General features: G+C 46.6%; 6 protein-coding genes across 6 annotated transcripts; 3 read left to right on the top strand and 3 right to left on the bottom strand.

Moving 5' to 3' along the window:
- Positions 1-258: 258 nt before the first annotated feature.
- On the bottom strand, positions 259-1,741 carry Triagg1_9400 (uncharacterized protein; the record flags this gene model as incomplete). Its single annotated transcript, XM_062904354.1, has 3 exons — positions 259-991; positions 1,058-1,358; positions 1,417-1,741. The coding sequence occupies 3 exons, from the start codon at positions 1,739-1,741 to the stop codon at positions 259-261; spliced, it is 1,359 nt and encodes a 452-aa protein (XP_062751694.1).
- A 637-nt stretch (positions 1,742-2,378) lies between these two features.
- Positions 2,379-3,783, top strand: Triagg1_9399 (uncharacterized protein; the record flags this gene model as incomplete). The annotated part of the gene is made up of 3 exons (XM_062904353.1): positions 2,379-2,594; positions 2,697-3,477; positions 3,530-3,783. 3 exons carry the CDS (start codon positions 2,379-2,381, stop codon positions 3,781-3,783), a joined length of 1,251 nt encoding a protein of 416 aa, XP_062751693.1.
- Positions 3,784-4,006: 223 nt separating this feature from the next.
- Triagg1_9398 (uncharacterized protein) lies at positions 4,007-4,534 on the bottom strand (the record flags this gene model as incomplete). Its single annotated transcript, XM_062904352.1, has 1 exon — positions 4,007-4,534. One exon carries the CDS (start codon positions 4,532-4,534, stop codon positions 4,007-4,009), a length of 528 nt encoding a protein of 175 aa, XP_062751692.1.
- A 785-nt stretch (positions 4,535-5,319) lies between these two features.
- Triagg1_9397 (uncharacterized protein) lies at positions 5,320-7,623 on the bottom strand (the record flags this gene model as incomplete). Its single annotated transcript, XM_062904351.1, has 2 exons — positions 5,320-7,329; positions 7,381-7,623. 2 exons carry the CDS (start codon positions 7,621-7,623, stop codon positions 5,320-5,322), a joined length of 2,253 nt encoding a protein of 750 aa, XP_062751691.1.
- A 500-nt stretch (positions 7,624-8,123) lies between these two features.
- Positions 8,124-9,310, top strand: Triagg1_9396 (uncharacterized protein; the record flags this gene model as incomplete). The annotated part of the gene is made up of 5 exons (XM_062904348.1): positions 8,124-8,435; positions 8,510-8,692; positions 8,754-8,781; positions 8,848-9,223; positions 9,304-9,310. 5 exons carry the CDS (start codon positions 8,124-8,126, stop codon positions 9,308-9,310), a joined length of 906 nt encoding a protein of 301 aa, XP_062751690.1.
- Positions 9,311-13,917: 4,607 nt separating this feature from the next.
- Triagg1_9395 (uncharacterized protein) lies at positions 13,918-16,446 on the top strand (the record flags this gene model as incomplete). Its single annotated transcript, XM_062904347.1, has 6 exons — positions 13,918-14,419; positions 14,475-14,737; positions 15,037-15,466; positions 15,517-15,622; positions 15,673-15,918; positions 15,972-16,446. The coding sequence occupies 6 exons, from the start codon at positions 13,918-13,920 to the stop codon at positions 16,444-16,446; spliced, it is 2,022 nt and encodes a 673-aa protein (XP_062751689.1).
- Between the last annotated feature and the right edge of the window lie 6,510 nt (positions 16,447-22,956).

Genomic DNA, 22,956 nt, shown 5'->3' with positions numbered 1-22,956 from the left:
GAATTTTGGCCAAGACACATAAACGTACTGCGGAAACAGCAAAAGGGAGGCCTAGAAAAGCTTTATCCCCTGTCAAGCCAATCGAATAAAACGCTGCCATTGTGGGCCTGCCCAACATGACGCTTAGAATATCCAAAATCCCGACCATGGTAAATGCTTTGGCTTTAATGTCTTTCTCGGTTGAAAATGCAACGAGTGCCAAATATGCAGGCTCTACCCCTTCGCCTATCGCGCAGCACAAAAGGCCTTGAAATTATATCAGCACAAAAGCTTGAAGAAACGCAAGGCGGTCGGGGGGGGATCAGCACCTGCAAGAAACGAGACGGGTTCTGTTGCAACTGCAATGCAGAGATATCCTATTGAAGAACAACACAGACAGGCCTGGATGATTCGCAAATTGAGAGCTCTTTGTGCCGTAATTGGTCTATGTTGCGTCTTCACAACGACGATGGGAAAGAGAATTCCAGTTGTGAGAAGTGTGACGCCATATTTGATCGACAGTAGCGTAGTGGTGTGATGAAACTCCCAGTGCAGTTTCTCAGAGGCATATTGTGGGAGAATCAATGTGTTTGAGATGGTAAAAGAATGCATGATGCTTACGAAAAGAATTGCTGACAGTTGCCGCTGATGCGAGAATATGCCCAGACTCTGTCGGATCAGTTGTAAGATGGACGCGGCGGCGTCTTGGAGGACCGTATTGCCACTAGTTGTTGGTGGCTCCGTCGGGACGAGCAGCATTGGAGATTCACCTGGCCGTTGATCCGCTGTGCTTTGCTGGATCAACCGAGCTCGCTCAGCATGAAACGCGGCACGTGGAGGCGGCGTCAATGTTTCGGGAAGAAGTAGCATAACCGGGAAGCAAATCGAATTTAAAAGCAACGCCAGCTGGAATGGAGTCCAGAGATTAAAGGTCATGAGAAACCCGCTCATGAGGGGAGAGAACGTAGAAGAGAGCATCTTGATTCCGCTGAGGGTGTATAATCCGCCAGAGCTGTGTGTGTTCCCCGTGGACGTTAGCATTCCCTGGGGTTAGAGAAAAGCGACTGGACTATCTCACATTCCAGCTGAGAGGCCCTCGCTCAACATCGTATATAGCATGGACATGAATACTTTGTGCCCCCCGCCGATCATAAGAAATACCGAGGCCGTCCAGACCAGGCGAGTTGGCATGATGTTCCTATTGTAGCCTGGGCCACTGAAGATTAGCTGAGCCACGAGGACGAGAGAGACAGCAGGAGTAATACAAACAAACAGGATCCACAAAAGGTGCAGATATAGACCGGCGAAGGAAAGAATAATGATGGGCTTTCGGCCCTTCTTGTCCGCGAGAGAGCCGTAAATCAAGGCCGTGAGAAGACCTAGCACAAAGGTCAGACTGAAGCTGGTCTGCTCCATTGAGCGGACGAGTCAAGTTACCAGATAATGAGTCAAAGCTCCCTTTGAACCCATTGATAATAGCCACCTCGCGCTGCACCGCCGGAGACTTGCAAAAAGGAGGAGAATCGACCATAAGAAGGAGGCTATCGCGCCGAGCCTCGCGCCAACAGACTGTCCTCTCGAGCAACTGTATGAGAGGAACATCAAGGAGGAATCCCGAGAAGCAGTCAAGGAAGACGAGCAAATAAATCAACATATATAATCTCGTGCGGCGGCGTCCGCCAGCATGCGCATAACCAGCAAAATCGACCGGCGTCGTAGATGGCGGACTGCCTTGCAGCAGCGGGCTCGATTCAGGCTCCATACTTGGATGATGGATCTTGGACCAGAGGTTTGCTGCTACTCGTGCATGGTAAGAAGAACAGCGCCGCCCATCACATGCAATTTTATATGGTAGACCGGCGGTGTTTTGTTCACCCCACATGCTACTTTGATGGAGACAAATACTGATTCAGCTGTCAAGGCTCGTGCGGATAAACCGGCTAAAGGCACAACTCACCTGGCGGTCAGCATTGTGCAATCACAGTCTGATAGCTACGCCCATCGGCCGGATCAAATGCAACTCTAGGCTGACACGCTTCATCCTACCCAAGGATGGGCCAATCAAGCAGAGCGCTGAAGCGCGCAATAATACATTGCGAGATACTAGTTATCAAAATAAATAGCTAGGCGTGATAACCCTTTACTCCAAAGCATGGGGTACATATATATCAATACCTTTGAACCCCTCCCCCCCCCCCTCCCCCAGTTGTTCAATGGCTCGGTTCCAGAGGTGACAGGATTGCAGACCTATGATTGCCTTTACTTGGTTCTCTCTCCAAAGAAAAAAAAGCCCCAAGAATCAATAGTCTCGACCTGGTTCTACGGCTCAACGGGCCCGATTTGCTGCGAGGAATATCCCGAATCGGCCTCTCTCCAACCACCCACCAAACACGCCAAACATGCGCTGGCTTTACACTGCGGCCGGTCTTTTGCTGGGTGCCGACATTAACGTGCATTCCCGTCCCACTACAGTCACAAAGGTCGCCGCAGAATATTCAACCATTTCGCAGTTTATCATTTCCAGTCTCCCGTCACGCTTGGGAGCGCTTGGGATTGGCGAGCCACGGGTTCGGTTGGGTCACCAGGTGACGCCAAGAGTTCTTATAATCAGCTTGGTAGGTGAAGATGCTGATTATAGATGAGCAGTGAATCATCTCGTCATGAGCTTCACGCCTCTTAGACCATGCTGTTAACTATGGGGTTGCTGGGTGCTGCAGTTTGGTCCGGAAGCCGACGTATGGTACGAAAACTTGCCCAAGAGCGGCCTGGGAGACCTCCTCGCGACGAACATCTCTGTCCCAGGCCTTAATCCTCTCTACCCAGCTGTTCATTGCACAGCTGAAGGCACCATCTGCCAGGTCACGACCGGAGAGTCCGAGATCAACGCGGCCGCTACAATTAACTCAGTGGTGCTGTCGGGAATGTTTGATCTTCGAAAGACATACTTCTTGATTGCAGGAATTGCCGGCGTGAACCCCAAGCATGGCACGCTGGGAAGTGTGGCCATTGCTAAGTATGCGGTTCAGGTTGCTCTGCAGTATGAACTCGACGCCCGAGAGATGCCACCCGACTGGACCACGGGCTACTTTTCATACGGAACGCTTAGTCCTGGTCAATACCCAACCAGGCTGTACGGAACCGAAGTATTCGAAGTGAACGAGGCTCTTCGAGATGCGGCATATGGCTACGCCTCCGAGGTCAGGCTAGAGGACTCTGCCAACGCGAGGGCTTATCGAAAGAAGTATGCTGCCGCAGGGCCTTCGTACGCCATGGCCACAAGACCCCCCTCAGTTATCAAATGCGATTCTGCAACGAGCGACGTATACTATACGGGTCACTTGCTGAGTGAGACCTTTGAGAATGTGACCAGGTTACTAACCAATGGGTCTGGAACGTACTGTGTGACGGCCCAGGAAGAAAACGCAATCCTAGGGGTTTTGGTCCGCCTTGATATCTGGGGTTTGGTAGACTACGGCAGAGCAATCATCATGCGGACAGGTGAGTCCTGGCCTGTTATAGGTTATTTGTCAAGGCTAATGGGAAGAAAAAGGTTCCAACTTTGACCGTCCGGCGCCTGGCGTTGACGTCCTCGACAACCTACGCGCCGCCGAACAGAATGGCATCACTTTAGCCACCACAAACCTCTACCTGGCCGGAGTATCAATCGTGCGGGGATTACTCAACGAGTGGGATGGTATCTTCCAGAAAGGCATCGCGGCGCCAAACTATCTCGGCGATATATTTGGTACCCTAGGCGGGCAGCCCGACTTTGGGCCGGGTGGTGTCGACGGAGCAGGGCTATGATCTCAGAAAGGCGGCTGTAGATAAGGAGAGCAGTGACATATATTTTTTTCCCAAGGTCAAACGATATGCGTTGTTCCTCTCCGCAACTGATATTGTCGCCCCGACGAGGAGGCACTGGCCTAATCCTGCCACTTATGTTATCGTAGCATTGCTATGGTGGTGCTGGATGCTATTTGCCCTGATAACCCCGAGCTTTCTCTCTGCTCCTCTTCAAGTCTATCCGTCAAGCCGGTGCTGCTCCCGCCTGAACTGCGTTGATACCCGCACGGGCGATACGTCGGTCGTCATCAAAAGACAATGTAGAGTCGACCTGGTCAAAAGACACCCAGTGAGTGTCGAAGTCTTCGTTCTCCTGTTGCGGTCGGTCCTCTGGGGCCGCTGTGGAATCTCCCGACGCGACAAACCAGAAGATGATCTTGAGCGTGCCCTTGGTGACACGCTGAGCGACGGCAATTGGTTCCGTCACGGACTTGGGGTGTGCTGAGACGTCGAGCGACGAAGGTATGGTGGCCAGGGTATCGATGGCGACAGGCAAAAGTTTGGCGTGCATTCCGGTTTCTTCAAAGGTCTCGCGTAGAGCCGTTTCCTCGAGGGTTTCGCCGACATCTTTGCGGCCCTTGGGAAGAAAGTATTCGCCCGTCTTTCGCCAAAAAATGAGAAGCACTTTCGACGCAGTGATGTCAATCGTCACAGTGCCACAGCTGATGGCAAAGCGGTCCGAGAAGTGAAGACTCTTGTCGGTCGAGGCCATGGCGACGTAATCAGTATTCTAGATCCTTTATGAGCGCGAGTGAATACGATGGAGGGATCCGGGAGTCAGCTTGCCTATGGGGTACGGTAGAGATTGCCTGACCTTTTTTTGTGATGGGAAATTTTATTTGCTGATGGAGGGGAGAGGGGGAAAGGGAAGGAAAGAGGGCAAGGCTTGCAGTGGCACGTGAAGCTGCTGCATATGTGGTTTGCCTGTACGGGTGTCACGATAGAGTATCCCACCGGAACTTCAGCATCCCCGCAAGATCGCCAGGGCGTTTACACTATAATAGCTATTTTTTAAAAAATTGATATAAAATTAAATGTTATAGTAAGATAAGGAATTTTAGAAAATAATGTTTTTCAAACTATAAAATATTACGTATCTAATAAATATTACATAATATTATTAATATTTAATAAGAAATACTAAGGTAAGTTAAAAAAGTAAAAAATATTAAGAGGGTATTTAGTTTTATTAGTATTTTATATAGTAATATAAGTATATTCTGAAGATATTTACAAAATTTATATTTAATTCTCTAATATTTTTTAAATCTTTTTTTCTTTTATTCTATTTTTAAATATTACTATTTTATTAAGAATTGCCGACGATCTTGGGGGGATGACGATGTTCTGGTGGGGTACTCTAATGCTCAAGCCACCCGTTGGACGGTAACGCAAACAGTCTAGAGGCAACTATCCGCGTCAAAATAAGCGTCAAAATGAGCGCCAATTCTGTGTATATCTGTAACTCTATTGGATCTATGGAGGTACCTATACTGTTCATTCTCGACCATCTTTGACTAGACCATTTGTTTTGGGCCAACTTTGCGCCCCAAAGGTTCGGTCTATGACTCCTCGCATGTCGACCGCCAGATCTACTCCAATGGCAAGGTTCAGAAAAAACAAGTCGGGACGTTTGGAAAAGTCCCGGGTTAGAATAGCACAGCAGAACAGGGCATGCGCCAGGACGCGCTCAGCAACACCGCCTTGGATTCCCAGCCCATTGATGTGCTCGAGGACAGGACAGACAATATACTCGAATTTGGTCCTAGCCATGGCTTTGTCCAGGAAGCTCGCATTGAGTTGGTATCGGACATGTATCCCAGTTGCTTCTACTGTCCATTCCACCGTCGGCGCCAGCGGGGGGGATATTGCTGTTGTACGTTGTGATAGATCAGGTCCCAGCATGTCCCCCCAGAGAGCGTTGCAGAAGCAGTCCAGGTAGATTGGCTTGACCATGTCCAGTACAATCGAGTGGTGCCCTGCCACCTCGTAGTCGATGTACCGCAAGGTAGGCGTGGTGGTTTGCGGCCCGGCGACCATGATGTTACCCCCATGCCCATCCCCCAGGCCGTACACGTTGGGCAGCAAGGAAAAGTGATCGGCGTCTGGATGGAGGAGCAATTCCGCCTGGTGCAGATAGTGCTGCAGGTTTTGGCGCCGCACATTGTTAACGTATATTGGCAGCTGGAGAAACTCGTCCAACGGGATTGTCGAGCCAGATCCGGAGGTGCGAAATACCGAAGAGGTGCTCGGGTAGAATTGTTTCAGGTGTTTGTTCACGTGTAGCCGGTGGAAAAAGTACTGGTGTATCCGGGCCTCTCGAGAACTGGCACGGCTGGGATGCCCGGCTGAGTAGGAGAGCTTGTAGGAGCGCATGACGTCGTGAGCTCTCTTCGCTTCGACGCTTAAGAGCCAACGATGGTCGAGAGCCCCCATCCTGTTCTCTTGTTTTGGCAACGGTGTTCCCGCAAGATAGCCAAAGCGTATGTCCAGGAGCGATTTTCCGTTGAAGTACTCATAGTATATCCGCTTTTGCGCACGATCGACTGCAATGATGCGTTGCAGGTCGCGCGCTCGATAGAGCCGCCGGAGCAGCGTAAGAGCATCCAGCTCGAAGACGAAACTCCCTGTAGTCTTGATAAAGACCTGGTGACGCGGTCCACCTCCCAGAAACTCCAGGTTGGCACGTTCGCACACTGAATTTCTCGAAAATGGGCTCTGGGCGCCTACTTTATCCGTGACCACGAACTGTGTGTGTGGTGGTGCTGGAGCGGCGCTGGTGTCCACTTTGGTCCTGGCGAAGCTTGAGTTGAGCGCTGGTTGTAGGGTCCATTCCGGCTTGTCGTAGGAGATGAATTCCACCGGTGAAGTTGTCATAGAGTCGCCCTGGTCTGGCCGGATGGTTAGAAAAGTGGTGCGTAGGCTTCTAGCTGGAAGTGAGCTTGGCGACGCGGCCGTTAACGGGCGAGTCGTTTCTCCCTCCAAGATTAGACGGTCCTTGAAAGCTTTCCCGAACGAGGCCCAGCGGTAGAGGGAGAAGGGGGCAGGGCCGAGAGTAGATGCCGTGTCGTTCTGGTGAAGCATGTGTCCCCACTTGGACCAAATGAGTTGTTTTAGTGAGGCTCCCAGGCCTCTCGAGCGTTCGAACACGCACCGCGAAGTCACGAGCAAGTCACATAGAATCCCAGGCCATGCTCTGGTTTCGGAACTCCGATCCGCAGGTACAGTGATTTGGATCAAGTCAAAGTCGGACATGATGTAGACGTTGTCGGTAACCTGGATGGGGGGGCAGACTAGAATCCCCGGACCCAGTGCACCCTGATTGAGCTGTATCGTGTGCAACGTCTTGTGTGACAAGACGCCGAGGTAACTGGATCCGGGATAGGAAACCGCAGCAGCGAGGTGCTCTTGAGACCATATCTTCATAGTCCGTTTGGAACCCGAGCGTGTCCATCCAGAGAAGCGCAAAACTTGCCAATCTAAAGTAGCTGCTAACTCCAGAGCTTCCTGTGAAGATATTCAGCTTCAGACCTTCAAGCGATTCTACTAACGACCTACCTCCCAAGATGCAGCCGAGCCGTCTTCTTCGACTACTCCGAGCAAATCGCAGAGGTCTGCTCTCCGTTCTCTTAGAAGAGAGATTATATCGATTTTCCTAGGAACAAATCCCACGCCATCCCAGTCTACATCACGTATTGACGCTTCAGCTAAGTTTGTCTTGTGGATGATGCTGCCTCCAAGAAAGATGGACAAGAACCCAAGTGATGATGGGTCAATACCCAACTGGAGGTATTCCGACATGGTGAAGGAGCTATGGCAAGGATAACGTTATCGGCCTCTACATGTACACTCGGAGCCACATTCTATATATCTACCCATTTTCGAGAGATATTCCGGCAGCAAGACTTTTTTTTTTTTTTTAAATCCCAAAACTTCTGGTAGGGGGGTGGCCCCGTACTCCACGTAACATTGATGTTTTAACCGCACCCCTCCCCGCTGTCAGCACAGCTGGCATCATAAGCACAGCTGGCATCATAGCTGGCATCATATGCATCTACGAGTGGGTTATGTTGCATTGAAGGTGCGGGACTTTAGGCATCAAGCTGGGAGCGAGTGGGGGGGTTACATGATTAATATTTTCGCATAATTGATTAACAACTTCAATCCTTATTGGCTTCTTAGTCCTGCGTATTTTCGACGTACATTACTAGAAGAAAGGACAGAGTATCTTAACGAGGAAGACGATTTCCTTCGCAAAAGACGACTGCTTTCGACGACGATAACGATAGAGCCCCAGAAAGATGGACATTATGCAGACTGAAGCCCTTGATCAGGTTCACGAAGGGTGCGAAGATGGGCACTCGAGGCTCTCATCCGGGGGTGAGGAAAGTAGCTCTATTGCCCATACTACCACGATCGATCAAGACAGGCTCATGGAACTCGCAAAGGAACTATTCCGTGGCACAGTCCCTCGGGCGCTTGATTTCGAGATTCTACTCCTGAAACGCAAGGAGGATACTCTACACCTACATCAGCGATTCTCTACCAACGCGGCTGAGAAAGAGTCCCAAGTGCTTGATCGGATTAGCGCAGCACGGAAGGAAGCTCGACAAGTATGTAGCTGCTGGGGGGGGAAGAGAGGGTTGGAGGCCTTGGGAGCAGATCCGTTCGAGTTAACGAACAACAGGTTGCTGCTTACACGTGTATATCCGAGTACATGTTTGCCGAGCCACGTATCGACAGGCATTTTTGCTATCAGCGCGTCGTTTCCGAAGCCCGTCTGCGAAAGCAGCCTCTGAAGCTCGTAGATGTGGGCTGCTGCGTCGGGACCGACATCAGGCAGCTTATCCACGATGGCTTCCCACCAGGCGTATGTTCCGAGGGACCTTGCCACTGTCGTTATAATCACTTACAAACCGGTGACGGAATAGGACATCACTGGGATCGATATTGAGAAACGTGAGCGCATACAGTAATCTCACCTCTCGCATGGTGCGCCCGCTCCTAATATCTCGCTCTTTCTAGGTTTCTTCACGATTGGTTTCGCCCTGTACAATCAAAATCGTACAGATTCCCCCACAACATTCGTGCAGGCCAACATCCTCGATCCCGACTTCACCCGACGATTCTCTCACCTAAAAGGGAAATTTGACTACGTGCATTCCGCAAACGTGATTCATCTCTTCGACTACGCAAGCCAGGTAGCCTTTCTACGGGCTCTGGCGTTTCTGGCCAAGCCCGGCGGCCTGGTGTGGGGCAGACAAGTTACAGAGACGGAAGATAGCCCAACACGATCGGTAAAGCTGGAGGGCAAAGGAGAAAGATTCACCCCCGTCGAGTTTATGCGCATGTGGACAACGGCAACTGGGTTCCAGGGGCCAGGCATAGAGTGGACAAGCCGGTTGGTCCCTTATGATGAGCTAAGGCTTCTTCAAGATTATAAGAAGAATACTTTGGAATGGTGTGTAACAATTCCGCTAGAATCTAGTTCGGTAGATATATGATGCATCACGTTGTGGATAGATTTATCACAGAACACGAGTATACTAATGGAATATACTGAGTTGATGACGATGATGGGATGCCTGTGTGACGGTCTATACCGTATAACATTGGCCTCGCTGACCCTTGGCCACCCTGGTGATCATTAACCTATTTCCAGACATGTTACCTGGATAATGATTGTTCGGTAACCTCTAGTTATCCCGATCAGAGCTACGGAACTCTGCTTTTCTTCTTTGTTTCCTTAGATTCATTGTATCGGCAAAGCGTATTCCCCTGCCGCATCTCTGCTATGTGACCATGAACGCTATTATGTACTTAACGCCATTGGCACCCCCCCCCCCCCCCCCCCCCCAGCTATGTACATACATATCTCTCATCACATTGCATTACTCTTATTTAACTCGACGAATACAATCATGGCCTCTTTCAAGACGAACCAGCACGCCAATACGACGACAGACGCCAGCAAGACGCTATTCAAGCTGGCCTCAGAGGCACATACCAAGCCTTTATGTGCTTGATTTCCTGTAGGTGAAGTATATATTTACATTAGACCTGGGAAGAGAAGCAATAATCTGACCCAATGTTATAATGCCAGAGAAATTCTCAAAGACCCATGAATTTGTTATGATCTATTAACATCAACAGTAGTCCTACAATTGCTTAGGTTAAATAGGTACACTGCATTATGTATCTATAGGCATTATAATCCCTGCAGATTGTTGGACCTGCCTGTCTTCATAAAGCCCCTCGCCCTGTTTGGTAACCGTATACCTAGTTCTTATATCTTCAAAGGAAAATTTCCCTCCACTATGGCTAGTATTGGTGGCAACCATATTTCGATCCGGTTACGGGTATTACACCCTATACTCGATAGTTGACCACAATTAGCTAGATTAAGGAATCCATGTTTTAATAAATTATTTGCTATAAGATTTCTTGCGTTAAGAGACGGCATCAACATAAAGAAGTCAAGATAATAGACATAAACAAACATCAGGGGTAGAAAAGAAAGACCTAACAATTGACAAATGGGAGCGATCAATGACACTAAGAGCTAGCTTTGCATTCTGACAACAAACACCCAGGGAAGTTATCTCTAGCGATTGCTTGATATAGATAGTATCAATCTCATAGTAGTCAGCAGATAAAAGTTTTACTGCCAAATTAAGCCATCATCACAAGCGACTGTCAGTTAAGAGGAGAATCCACTAACCATATATGTCAGCCAGACGAGATCATCACAAGTTTAAAGAACTGCATTATACTCACCCATCTACTAACATAGCCTCGCCGCTCATGAACGAGCTTATCCAAGAACTTAGATATATAATACTATTAGCGAGCTCTTCGGGCTGAGCAAATCGTTTCATCGCTGTTCGGTGCATTCCCTGATCAAGGATGTATTGCAATTCCGGGCCAATGCTTCCCATGACAGGAGTCATAGTGTAGCCTAGATAAATAGCATTAATCCGTATATTTTCCGAAGTATATTGGTTTGCATCCTGTTATAGTATATTAGAGATAGCATATATTTTTTCGATAAACATTTTCTTAAAGAGGAAGTGGAAGAGGGTTACTTGCGCTTTTGGTTAGTCCATAATGCCGCGTTTACCTAGGCACTAATATCAGCTTGTTGGACAACATCAGGAATCATCATCAAAAAGTAGTGATGAAATCTCGTCGCTGGAATCGGATAGAGTTCCCAAAGTATCAGCTTCTGGTGTAGCGCTTCTCGACGGAGTCATCGGCAGTGGGTTTGAAACAACTGTCTTTCTATGCGCCTTCCATTTGTGAAATGCCTTGTGGGCATCTTGAAGATGACGGCTTGTGCAGTTTGTAAGAGCAATAAACCTCTCCATTTTGTCATAGAGGATGTTGGCATCGATATGTTTTGTCATGGCTGAAAGCTCAGACAAAAGATTAGTGAATTCCTCTTGCTCCTTGGCTCTACGAGGCCGGCTTCCGCAACGAATCGTAGTCTCTTTCTTGAATCCTCGGCATGTATCGAAATTGAATTCGTTTGCATTTAGAAATGGTTTGATGCCTTCCCGTACGGAGGCAAGTTCCTCGAAAACTCGTGGGTCGATCGTGGTTGTCATGTTGACGCAGGATTGATTCTTAATCGCCATGATATGGTTCTCAACTGTAGAAAGAATCGGGGGAGCCTTAACTTTTAATACCTGGAAATGAGAGGCTGGGGGGCTATGCTGGTTAAGCAAGGGCTCGTATGCATGTTGGTTGTTGATTTCCCTAGCTCCGCATCTTGCCCATGTGTCCTGCTGTGAAGAAACAAGTCACGATAGGCTGACTCTATCGCGATATGTATCAGTTTAATGTAGCTAGTCAAAAAAAGGCAGCTCGTTTCAGAAAGCTGAGTGGTTAATCTATTCATAGATTCCACGTAGAACGGAAATCCCGTGTTGTTTGCGACGGCTTGTCCGTTGTTAATTGCTTCATATTCTTGTGGTGTTGAGAGAGTAGGCAAAACTTTTGATTCTGTGCCAAAAAAAACAAGAAGTCATTGCACCTTGCACTATAGAAACGACGTTTCTTGTTCATAATATGTTCGGGATTTAGCATGGCGCCAGATATCGCCCATGTAATGTTATTAGGTCGACATCACCGCCATCAAAACTCACGCATTACCATCGTTACTATTCCCTCGATTTTAGCATACTTCGTACTAGTATCCACTTGTCACTACGATGGAATCCTTGAACTGAAACTGTGGGAGATGAGAGTCTAAGGTAGGCTTCTGCATTTGACAACCCAATCTATAGCTTAGAATGTAAATATGTGTCTTACTTATAAATTTCAAGGTCCATCAGAGGCACGTGTCGACTATTTTGGTCTGGAACTGCAACAAATGGGGTGATTGTTGATTCACATTGATATGAATGCAATAAAGATGGGTTCTACTCTCTACTCACCATCAAAAACATGGTCATCATTAAATCAGGATACCAGGTTTAAACAGCGGAATGAAGACTCGGATTCGGCTGCAACGACAATCATCCCATGGCACTTGAGAAATTTCACTGGGAATGTTCAAAAAACGCCAACACTAATGCAGTGGCCGCAGCTTTATTTGACTCAAATACGCAGCCTCATTAAACATCTTCACATGGGAATATTCGGGACCTCCGCCAGCTCCAAACCTTTTTCCGTCTCCAAGGTAGACATTGCGGAATCTCGAGTGTGGCAACCCCGGATACGCGCCATGGTCAAATAGTCATAGGCGCACATGTTGGTCCACCCAGCTGTGCGTGCGTCCTTTGCGCAGCTGACCAAATATGAGAGATGAAGGGGACAATTAATAAATTTGTATATTAAAAAGCGCAACCTGTACGCTCAGACTTGGAAACCTTTGAAGCTGTCTGGAGCCGGGGTTTGAGAGCAGACCGGTGTGGTTTCAATCTTGTGGTCTGGAGGTGTAATGGATGGTTTGAAAAGTTGACGGAATCACGAGTTTCCACTACCTCTCTGGTCGTATGTGGCAGTGGTTTTTTTCCATCCATTCCAAATTGCTATTTATGGGTGAAAGTACCTATGTATGGATAACACCTCAATCGTGCAAAATATAGTTTCTGAGTGATGAATGGTTCATGTAAAGACCCTAAATCCGACACTCCGACATAAATGATATAATTCAGCTTACAAGACGCGTTCCAAATGAGCTAGGACCTGTCAATTGTTTGCCCCCCACTCCTCAGTGTATCTTGTTGGCGATACAATTTGTCAATCCAGTTCAACTCTATTCAGGTCTTTGGGAGATTTTGACAAATTTGGTAAATGTCCGTATCAATCTTGTCCAGACATCCATTACTGCGGCGCCTTGAGAGATGAAAGTCTATGGGCTGCGACTCTGCCTCATCTTTGCCGAAAGGGCTTGGCTCCATTCCTTGTTCCAGCTTCGCCATGCCAAACGAAAAGTATTTATGTTTAGATAGCAATGTGTGAGTATACTTATATCTTAGTGACTGTCCTCTCTGGCGACTCGCAAAGTACATATGCATTCACATTCTCCTTTGGGAGTTTTCAAGAATCCAGTCCAGGGAGAATAGACATCCATCGCATTGCAATCCTTCAGCCATGCTCATAATATTGTTCTTGGTGAAGGTACATGAAAAATATAGAGAGTCTAGACAAAGTTGCACTTTTCAGGCCCGCACATTTGTTCTCCATCCGGATTCTCCAGTTCAGCCAGTTCAGGGAACGCAAGGCTGTGGAAGTGCGCCCAGGCTCGAAGCGATTATACGGTATGCTTTGCCACTACCAATCAACTTGCGTACATTGATTGTGTTGCTTTGGTCACTCAATTTCACCAATCACAATCATCATTCGGTGCCCATCAAATCTGCCCAACAATGCCACAAATCTTGCCCACCCTGTTGCCTATTCCCTGTCGAATAAGAGATTTCCCATTCAATTTTCGGAGTCGCTCGTCAATTGTCTTGAGTATTTGTTCATTTTGAAGATTTCATTTAACCAAGTTAACGGTACTGTATCACGCTTGGGCTATTTTTTATCACTACTTATATCACTAACCACTTCACTCAGGCGAAAACAATTTATCCGCCAGGCATCATGGCAACGGTGTCTAATCCTGATGCCACCCAAATAGCATTCGCAGAAGCCGTCCGCGAGTTCAAATCGAAGCTGAAAAATGATCAATTATACGCAGAGATCCTAAAAACTAAGTCAATCGACGAGGTCTATGATGCAACAGACGCGCTTCAGGCTGAACAGGCAAAACAGGGACGACTTCGGCATCTCTCGAAAATCAAGCCATTTCTTGAAGGACTCCAAAGCTACGCAGATACCATCGATACATTCGTACAAGTCAAACCAGACGTTCTTGCACTCATTTGGGGTCCCATCAAAATGCTTATCCAATGGGCCGCCTCTCTAACACTGTCCATTGATGCTCTTGTCAATACTGCAGCTGAGATTGGTGAGCTGCTACCCGAATTCAAGCTCATGGCTGCCATGTTCGGCAACAATGAGCCAGTGAAGCTTGTGCTTGTCCTATTTTTTCAAGATATTCTTGACTTTTATGCCGTGGCTTTAAAGTTCTTTGGCTTGCCTCGTATGTTATGAACCGAGCACAGTATATAAAGTGAACTGACGAGAGAGCATTGCAGATTGGCGAGTCATGTTCGAGGCTCTATGGCCCTCTCAAAAGGAGAAAATTAAAATTGTCATGGATCATATCCAACGGCACACAGATTTAATGAGAAACAAAGTGCGCTTGGAGCACCTCAGGGAGGAGTATGAGCACAGACAGCGAGCTTTCGATCATTTTGAAGCAACACAGAAGAGTAATATGCGTCAAGAATATAACATTATCAAGACTGATGTCTCTCCAAGGTTTTACGATGCTGAGCTGTATCGGATACGAGGTCAGGTCTGTAAGGGGACTGGGAACTGGCTGAAGCAAGCCACTGATTTCAGGAAGTGGTTAGATGGGGACGATGATTCAAGGCGGATATTATGGCTCTGCGGTATTCCAGGAGCAGGTTCGCCATCCTAATTCTCTCGTTGCTACTGCATTGAAATGAGTTGACAAGTTCGATAGGAAAGACTCATCTAGCCGCTGTGGCAATCGACTTCGCCATATCGACTAGAACTATATTCGCTTTTCTCAGCCACGCTAACAGTAGCAGCACCACGGCCATATCAGTTGTACATTCTCTAATATTCCAGTTAGCTTCAGATGACGAAGATCTTCAGGCGATTTTCTGTGGTTCAAATAGAGAAAATCTTAAAAACAGCCTTGATGTCGCTATTGGCATTCTACAAACGCTGCTTAACTCCACCGGCCTCGTGAGCATAATTATTGACGGAGTTGATGAGATTGACCCCTCTGAACGACAGAAGCTACTCAAAAAGCTTTGTGAAATATCTACGGCCTACAAGAAGACTCTTATATTAATAAGCAGTCGGGGAGAACACGACATCTCAACAGTCCTGAGCCAAATATCATCAACAATTCGAGTGGATACACACAATGCTACAAGCATCCAAATATTTGTTGACGACTGGGCACAAACGTGGTTTTCAGCTCACGATTTTCTCCTCGAAGATAAATCCGAGATTGAAGATCTCCTCGCGCCGCTGTCTTCGAAAGCAAAAGGTATTCCCATATTTTTACATTGTTATTGGCCGTCGCTTACTCTCCAGCAGGGATGTTTCTTTACGCCAAGATCATGTTGCGCAGCATTGACGAGCTTGACAACTTGGATGAGATCCGCAACGAACTGAGAGTACTTCCTAAGGACCTAGATGAAGCGTATGGAAGCTCAACGGCTATACATAAACAGGAAGCTGATAAATCTATAGATATGGGAGACTGTTCGAAAAAATCGATCGCAAGTCCGGAATCGTGAAAAAGAAGTGCAGACTTATTCTCGGCTGGATCAGCTGCTCACCAACGCCTTTGACGCTGCTGGAACTAGAGCAAGCTTTGGTGGTGACGATCAGCGACACATCTAGAGTATCCTCGCCACTGAATTTTGTCCGCCTTTGTGGTCCCATTGTCGAAGTTGTGGGGGACAACATTCAGTTTGTACACTTCACGGTTAAAGAGTGAGTAGTTCCACTCCTGCCTCGACGATCTCGCTAACCTGCTTTTATAAAAGGTATGTTCACAGTCGACATAACACTGTGAACTACATTGATCGGACAGAGGCGACACTAAGCTTAGCGATTTGTTGCATACGTTACATGTGCCAGGATCACCACTCTCCCGATATCAGCAATGACGACCTCGAGGTCGGCATAAAGATGGGTAACTACAGATTGCACTACTATGCTACCGACACATGGCTGAACCTTGTTACCCAATACCTGCGCCTAAACCAGTCTATACCTTTATCAGAGGAGTTAATCACAACTCTATACAAGTTTTATAAGGAACGAGGCAAGCAAGAATCATGTAGCCGCAAAGAACTGAATGAACAACGATATCCACCAGAACTACAGAAGCTCGAATCTTGCTATCCAAAGCTCTTTTGTTTCCTTCGGAGTAATGCCCAATTCCAACAGAAATGCTCTATATCGCTTTACCATCTCGAACAAGGTAAAATGTCGTGTTTCTTCGTCCTCTCATTGTAAAGTAACATTTCCTCCAGGGCACTACTGGAGCAATCTTCACCCTATCACGACTTCAACTATTTCAATGAAGCTATATACGCAATTCAATCGATTTCAAGGTCAAACGCAGCATCGGACAAATCATAATTTGTGCTCCATTATAGAATGTCATCATGGCAAACGATTGTACAAATGTGGCATCTTTTCTTGCTCATTTCAGCGATATGGATTCGCCAGTCGACATCTCAGAGACTCCCACGAAAAGCGCCATGAGCTCCCTTGGAAATGCGACATTCCCAAGTGTCATCATTCGGAGACCGGGTTCCTTTCCAAGGCTATGAGAGATAGGCACTTGGATCTCCATCGAACAGAAGCCCACAATGGTTTGTCACATAAAGAGGCATTGTCAATCGACCTTGAATCCGACGAGTTTATACCTTTATTATTTGACCTTGTTTGCATTGATGATCTGGAGTCAGTTGAAAAGCTTTCACCTTTTTTCTACAGGCTCAAAGACAACGATTCAAACTATATTGAACTGCTAAAGATCCTTGGGCATTCTGGGTCTGCGGCAATGACTAAGTTGATTTACGAAAGAGGGATTCGGGAGCAACTCTCATATGCAAGCTGGTATGAACTCTTGTTAGCTTGCGTGGATGGCCAAAATATTGAGTCATTGAAGGTAGTGCTGTCAAGAAATGATGACCAATTTGCAAAAGAGTTCCAACATACTCATTGGCATAATTGTCAGAAGCTTATAGGACGTTCGATCGCAACTGGATCTATGGAGATGATTCAAGCAATTGAGGATTTTGTGAAAGAGGCTTATACGGAAACAAAATGGCCTCTACAGATGTCGTATCTGCACAAAAATACTATCAAAGCAACCGCAAGATGTCTGGAGCGAGAGGAATATCTAATCAAAGCATGGTCTACTCATGATATTGCTAACCCCCCATCTGCGGATCTTGCCAGAGCACTGAGGGATATTGCCCAGACAACATATTCAATACGCCTTTCCAGTGTGTTGCTACAATACGGTATAGACGTGGACGAAAAGCAGTGTGATGGAGCTCTTACGCCACTCCATTGGGCTACCCGCCATGACTGCGCTGAAGCAGCATACTTCATCAAATTTCTATTATATCAAGGAGCAGATCCAGACATTTGCGACCTAATAAGACAAGAGAAGTGTTCTAAGAATATATTTAAATGGCTCGGCATGGCTTGGGATGAATTAGTGGAGAAAGTAAAGGAGGATAGGGCAAGAGGGATTCAGTGGTCATGATAAGTGTTCTACTCTGACACTTAGACCAGGAAAGAAAGAGAATTGAAACTGTAATTTACTCCAGCTTTTAAAATTTCATCTCTCTTCCCTTGTGTATATTGAAGAGCCCAGGTATAAATCTATCTTCATCCCATACCAATATGTAGCCATGTCTCCAAATTTGAGATGGATCCTCAGATTTCAGACAGGCTGGTAACTTCTTCAACTAGTATTTATGAGCTGCATTTCGTGGAGAAAATAATTGGTTTGCAATCTTACTTTTCATCATTGATTATGGATATTTGTTTGAGAAATATCTTGAGAATTCAAGGATCGTCGAATGAGTCTGAGTTTTTCCTCTTGTATCCATTGCACGTACTTTTATATATAGCATCAGTATACACATACATCAGAGGCATTAATTAGTACGAGATAGAGGCAAAGCCGTCTCTTACCGTTTCTATCGTATCTTTCGTCATATATCTCGTTACTAAAACTTCTCGTGATTGTCCTATCCTATGCACCCGATCAAGAGCCTGAGCTTCGGCCATTGGATTCCAATGTGGCTCGAGCAGGTGTACGTTCTTGGCAGCCGTTAAATCGATTCTGTAGATGTACTGATCAGCACGGAATTGTAGTGCTACTGAAAGATTATAAAGAGACTCTGCAGAAACAGCTTACCCTTCAGGAGCAGTACCAATAGTTGCAAGCAATACAGTGCACTTGGGATCCAAAGTAAATTGGTTTATCGCTTTTGGTCGCCCCTCTAGACTTGACTGACCATCAATTCGTGCACAGACAAAGCCGCTGGCCTCGAGGCACTGCTGGGTCAAGTCTACCATTTAGCCCAAGAGGTGAAAACGACGCTATTCTTGAGCTCAGCTAACTTGTCATAGAATTGCACTTTGTTTCATCTTCTTTACCTTTTGATAGGATGCTTCGGGACGCTTTGATCCGAGATCAATTGCTCTTGACGGAGATTGTCAATCAAAGCTTTCAGCTTTGACGATTGTTGGGATGGTCGGGTTTAAACTGCCGAGTACGGTCTTGTCTGCCTTTATAACCAAGAATAGAGTTGTCCAAGTGTGGAAATTCAATATCGTGTCCCTTTTCGCCAGTACTGGTATAGCATCCTCTGCATATGAGTTGCTGGTGTGAAATGCCTAGATTGATCGAAGACCACCTCTCAGAGTTATCAATCCTCAGGTCGCATATGTCACATGCCTCTTGGAGCTCTTGGAAGTCTTGCCAGTCAATGGCTTCCTCGCCTGCCGCCTTCCACAGTTCAAGAGATGACCGTGGAAGAAGTTGCTCTCCGTGGTCGCAGATCAAGCGAAGGAAATTGATAAGCTTTAGGATATTGTTGCTTCTTCGCTCGTCGGAGTTTGGATATCCATTATTATGCTGATAAGGTCCTGATGCAATTTTGACAGCCTCTTTTTCATAAAAGCTATATAAGTTGCGGCCTCTCTGTGTCAATTCACCCCACGTCGTCTTCTCTCGTCGATCAGGTAATGGATGCGATAACTCAAGCAGCTTCTTTGTTCGTCGCAGGCAGGTGCCTTTAATCAACAGGCCAAGTCTTTTCAGGCCGTATGAATGCTTTTCTTTAATCGGCCTTGTGATCCAAAAATCGAATAGATGTTTCTTCATGAAGACAGGCACCCCGACAAAGCTTAGAAGTGCTGCAAAATCGTCGAGAGAGTTGTGAATTGGGGTCCCAGTTAAACACCAACGGTACCAAGCTTGGATATCGCAGGCCGCTTTAAAAGTTTGAGAATTTCTGATTCTGATATGATGTGCTATTATTATAATGTTAGCAAGATTCTCGTCGGTGGCTCGGCACTGCAATCATGTTTACACATGCCTTCGTCTAGAACGACGCGATACCATTGCGCACTAAATAAAGGGCCTTTCTCTTTCCAATCTCGCCTCATTGTTTCGTAAGTGGTAATGACTATATCGGGGTTTTGAAGGCTGTCCAGAATGCTTTTGCGGTCTGGGCCAAGATATATTGCAATATTTATCTTTCTTCGGTGAATGTGACTAGATCCTATCAATACTTGCATTATGAACGGGATGTTCGACGAACCTGTCGCATTGTTGCTGCCAAGTATTTATGGCTAGTTAGAGTCAGCACGTGCTTAAGAAATGGATGAAGCATGGTGTAACTTGCTTGACTTTGGTGTGACAACGAGTGTTGTCCAAGACCGTCCAGGCGGCGTCTCTCCACTCTCGATCTTTTGTGTCTCCATGATATCTAAAGAGGAACATATCAAAGACAGAATGCTAAGACTCTTCCCTAATCCCATCTCCTAAGCTATGTTTAGCGGGTATGATGCATGTAGTATTAGGCATTACTTCAGTTCACTCACATCTGCTAAGACGCCACCACGAGCGAGTTCTGGGCTTGCCTTTCGATTTCCCGTAATTTTATGACGATATCTTAAAAGTCAAAATCAGTAGCTGAACAGGAAGACAGTGGTATGGAGGTATATACTCCGTTGTTGAACCTAGCCCTGAAAATGGCTCCCATAATGATAAGAATCCATTTCTTTCACCTCCGGCTTCAATTGTAGTCAGCCATGCCAGGGCGAAAATCTGATGCCTGTTGGGATCAATATTTGTGCCCTTTCAGTGTTTGTATCAAACATACGAGTATTTCTTACTCTTTTAGCGTGGACTTGAGGCGACTACTCGGCTCTATATCTGTTTTTATAATAGTATCGCTAGCTTCATCAAAGAGTCTCATGAATTGCCATTTGTTTGATGCATTACGGAAATTCGCTTCTGATTTTGGGTCGCGCGTTGTGCCGGATCCTTCTTCTAGCGTTGGCATTTGGAGCCTGGACGAAGAAGATAACGAGGGTTGCAGTACTGCATACTGCTATCACACTCTGAAGGTGATGGATGTTGGAAATAGATACCAGCATCTCCAAGAATATTCCCGATGGTATACTGGTCAGTAGCAAGCCCGTACAAGACAGTTCAAACGGAGCAATTAACTGGCGGCTGGATACTTTTAGACACTGTCGTTGAAGTTTGCTTTCTCAAATCTGTCGGGATTACCAGTTTGGCGTCAGCTTTGATAGTAAAATCTCGAATAATCTTGGTCAAGACGGCATTATTGACCATTCCGGCGTATTTTTGCGATTCTTGAGCTCTAAGCTTTACCTTTGTTTCGCTGGCTTCGAGAATCACTGGAATCTGTGTAGCACCTTTATGACCTTCAAAGGAGGATATCGCCGATACAACGATCTATCAAATGTAATAACTGAGATTGAGATTCACAAATAGCGTGGGAGGCATAGCTTACAATGCCAAAACAAGTATCAGGCTCCGGTTGATCGATTACCGCTGGTACGTTGGCTGTTGTTGACTTGATGTCATCAGTACCGTGACAGACTGTAATGATAATAAGCCAAATGGTTAGAAAGCTGCACGTTAAGTTCGGCCTTTGAGGACTTGCTAGGCATTATGTCTTCCTGAATGGAACAGAGCGTTTCGTCACTACACGTATCCATTTCATCTTCGAACGAGAGTATATGAGCCGTTCCAGTCGTTCCAACAGCCCATTCGATGTCGAAATTTGTATGAATAGTATCTATTTGGGGTCTTTCTGAAGCTGATGAACTCCCAGCCTGATTATGCTGAGATTGACAGCAAGCACGTTTAGATGCCAAGTAAATGCTATCATCGAACTCATCTAGATCGAAACCACGTTTCGCTGTGAGAGTAGTGTGTAAATTCGGTACATGTATGTACTGCGTCGGATCATACAGCTCCATGGTAATATGAAGTTGGGATGAAATGACTACCAAGTTCGCCGGCAGAATAGTAACGACAAATGATTCAACTGCGACACCGCGCTATTATGTCTTCTCTCTACAGCACAGCCTAACTAAGAGGCTGTCTTATAGCACAGCCTCACAGGTATAAAAGCATGTACGTTGGGCACCTCTTCTACTTCATTGGTCGAAGATATACATTTGATGAAATGGGGGCCGGATAATATTCCACTCTTGTCACCATGCATTGCCAGCACACATCACTGCTGCTTATGACTACCTGTTACATGTACATATGCCAAAGGCCTCCTGGTTGGAAAGTTGCCTGTATCTGAGTGAATCTGCCGTCTTTTAAAGGCCAAGCAAGACTGCGCGAGAGTTTGCAACGGGAGTTGATTAGACCTCCATACTTATAGCTGAGCGTTCCATACGATTATAAGTGAGGTTCTACTTATAAGAAATCGAGCAAAGAAGGGACAAAAAGTTACCCAAGGGAAGGAGAAAGAAACATCTACTATGAACTCAATGCATCGAAGAGATGGAATTAAAGCGACTCCCAGTCTGCTACTTCTTTCAAGATTGCCCTTTGAAAAGCAGACACAGTCCCGGGTAGGCAGTACCTGTTGAGCTGTAAATATCTATCACCTCGACATATTTTCAGGGAGACAACACGTATGCACCGGGTCCTGCTGTGGAGCAGGCGTTCATCATTTCCGTAGACCGAGTGATTTTTTCCTGATTTATGGTTTCGAGAACTCCGTAACACAGTTTCAGTGGCCGGTAAACTTTTGAATCATGAACGCCGGTTATACGCGATTCATGCAGTGGCGGATTGACTGGAGGCGGGATCTGCAACCTGGGATCTTTCACCACGCCGCGTAACAAGTCTAGCCTGTGGCCTGGCTGATTCTAGAACTACTAAGAAAAGATGCATCCATTTCTCTTGGCTTTTACATACTACCATCAATATTATGACTACACGCAGGTATTCATCATGCCCTTTTCTGCATTGCGTTGAATTCACTGGTACTACCTACTGTAGGTACTATAGGTACTATACCTCGTCCATTTACCCCTCAGACGCGGTTCGTTTGGTTCCCCCCACTCAGGCTTCTTGTTCCCCCCGTTACAGTGACGTCTCCAGCGTGTCTCTCCTCTAAAGCAGCTAGTGCGGGGCGTCTCGTCTCCCTGGGGCCGGTTCCGTTGTGACTAGGGGAGGGGCACGAGCTGACCCGATGAACCTGTACGAGTAGCTCGACGATCAACGGCTGTGTCATCTGGTTTCTCTTCTCTTTTTCCATTCTCTCACCTCTGCAGGCCATCAATCGTTCGTCTGGCAATCTGTCATCCCGAGTGCCGTGCGATCGTGCATCTACAAACTCATCGCTCGCTTATCTCGATTCACGCGATACTTGCAGCTACCCGCCTTGCTGCCGATTATCTCCCCGTCTCTCCAACCCACCACATTCCCTCATC

The sequence above is a fragment of the Trichoderma aggressivum genome, assembly GCF_033847375.1.
Source record: "Trichoderma aggressivum f. europaeum strain CBS 100526 chromosome Unknown scaffold_052, whole genome shotgun sequence".
NCBI classification, from domain to species: Eukaryota; Fungi; Ascomycota; class Sordariomycetes; order Hypocreales; family Hypocreaceae; genus Trichoderma; species Trichoderma aggressivum.
The sequence above is the reverse complement of the archived record's forward strand: the minus strand, read 5'-3'. Positions and strand labels throughout refer to the sequence as shown.